The sequence below is a fragment of the Merops nubicus genome, unplaced genomic scaffold (assembly GCF_000691845.1).
Source record: "Merops nubicus isolate BGI_N331 unplaced genomic scaffold, ASM69184v1 scaffold27036, whole genome shotgun sequence".
In the NCBI taxonomy this organism is placed as follows: domain Eukaryota; kingdom Metazoa; phylum Chordata; class Aves; order Coraciiformes; family Meropidae; genus Merops; species Merops nubicus.
Genome location: NW_008614776.1, coordinates 3,279 through 4,638, shown reverse-complemented (window position 1 = coordinate 4,638; position 1,360 = coordinate 3,279). Strand labels below are relative to the sequence as shown.

General features: G+C 47.4%; 1 protein-coding gene across 1 annotated transcript in view; it reads right to left on the bottom strand.

Moving 5' to 3' along the window:
* Window positions 1-720: 720 nt before the first annotated feature.
* Window positions 721-1,360, bottom strand: part of ELAC1 (elaC ribonuclease Z 1) — a 2,889-nt gene continuing 2,249 nt past the window's right edge. Inside the window, exon 3 of the mRNA XM_008942346.1 lies at window positions 721-1,184. Coding sequence (XP_008940594.1) covers window positions 721-1,184 — 464 coding nt within the window. The remainder of the gene's footprint in view (window positions 1,185-1,360) is intronic.

Genomic DNA, 1,360 nt, shown 5'->3' with positions numbered 1-1,360 from the left:
TTATTTCCTTCCTCCTCCTCCTCCTCTTTCCCATAACATAAAAAGCTCCTTTCACACTTTATCAAAGTCCCTCCGTTGGTACCAGCTAAAAAAAGGAACCAAATTTAGAGGAACTCTTCCAGGAAAGCAGAAGAATTTGGAAAATAAGTGATTCAAAGCTAAAACCCATCTTCATTTACATCCCCAGAAGTCGTTAAATGGGACCAGACCAAGGCCTTTTATTGGCTGTCAGAGGAAATAATCTTAGGTGTATTTAAATCCAAAGGGATTTTGGTCCCTGGGAATTCACAACAGGCAAGAAAAAATGAAAAATTAGGTCATTTATGGTTCAAATTTTTCTGTCCTTGCTGGCACAACTTCCTGTGGTTCAAAAGCTTGGTGCAGGCAAGATCTCCTCAATTCTGGCATGGAACACAAACCTTCCTGAGGGCTGGATGAAGCCAAATGATCCCATGCTGGTCCATGCTCCAAGGAAAATCCCTGAGCTACGAACACATTTGGTTTCTGGGTGTCCAAAACTGTCACTTAGGGATTTATTCCAACTTTTAAGTGTTTCAGTATCTTTTTTTTCTCAAAACCAGCTCTAACTGTGCTTGCCACTCCCTCTAGTTTGCAACAGTTCTCTGCGTGCCATGCAGGAGAACTAACCAGGAGCCCAAAAACCCCCCTGGGATTTCTCAGTGCTACCCAACCCCACCCCACACCCCACCACCACTCTTTTCACTTCTTCATGGGGATTTCTATGGTCATAAAATCCTCAGCTAGTGTCACTTCTTGGCCCCCTAACACCAGCTCTGCCTGTCTCTTCAGCTCAGCGACGTCCTCATCTCCCTCCCCTCTCTGAGCAGCGGGTTTATACCTCTGGCTGAAGTGAGTCAAGACCAGTTTCTTGACTCGACAGCCTTTTGCAAACTCTGATGCCATTTTGGGAGTGCTGTGGCCGTGCTCTCTGGCCTTCTCCTCTTGGCTGTCATCCAGGGTGGCTTCGTGGATCAGCAGATCTGCTCCCCAGCAGAGCGCGGCCGCCGCCTCTCCCACCACCCCCGAGCAATCCCCCAAAATGCAGATTTTTCTCCCAGGAATAGGGGTTTCCAAGACATCAGAAGGAGAAATTGTCACTCCATTGTCTAGAACAACTGTGCTTCCGTTCTTCAGCTTCCCATATAAAGGACCTGGTGGAACTCCTGGGAAATGGAAGGCAAAAGAGGCTCTAAGTGTTATATCAGCTTTAAACCAACAAAAATCACCTCAGATTAGATATATTGGGGATAGAGAGAGTTGTCTCGCTGAGAAAGGGGAGGTGGACTGAGAACTGGCTGAAGGACAGAGCTCAGAGGGTTGTGATCCGCAGCCCAGGGGC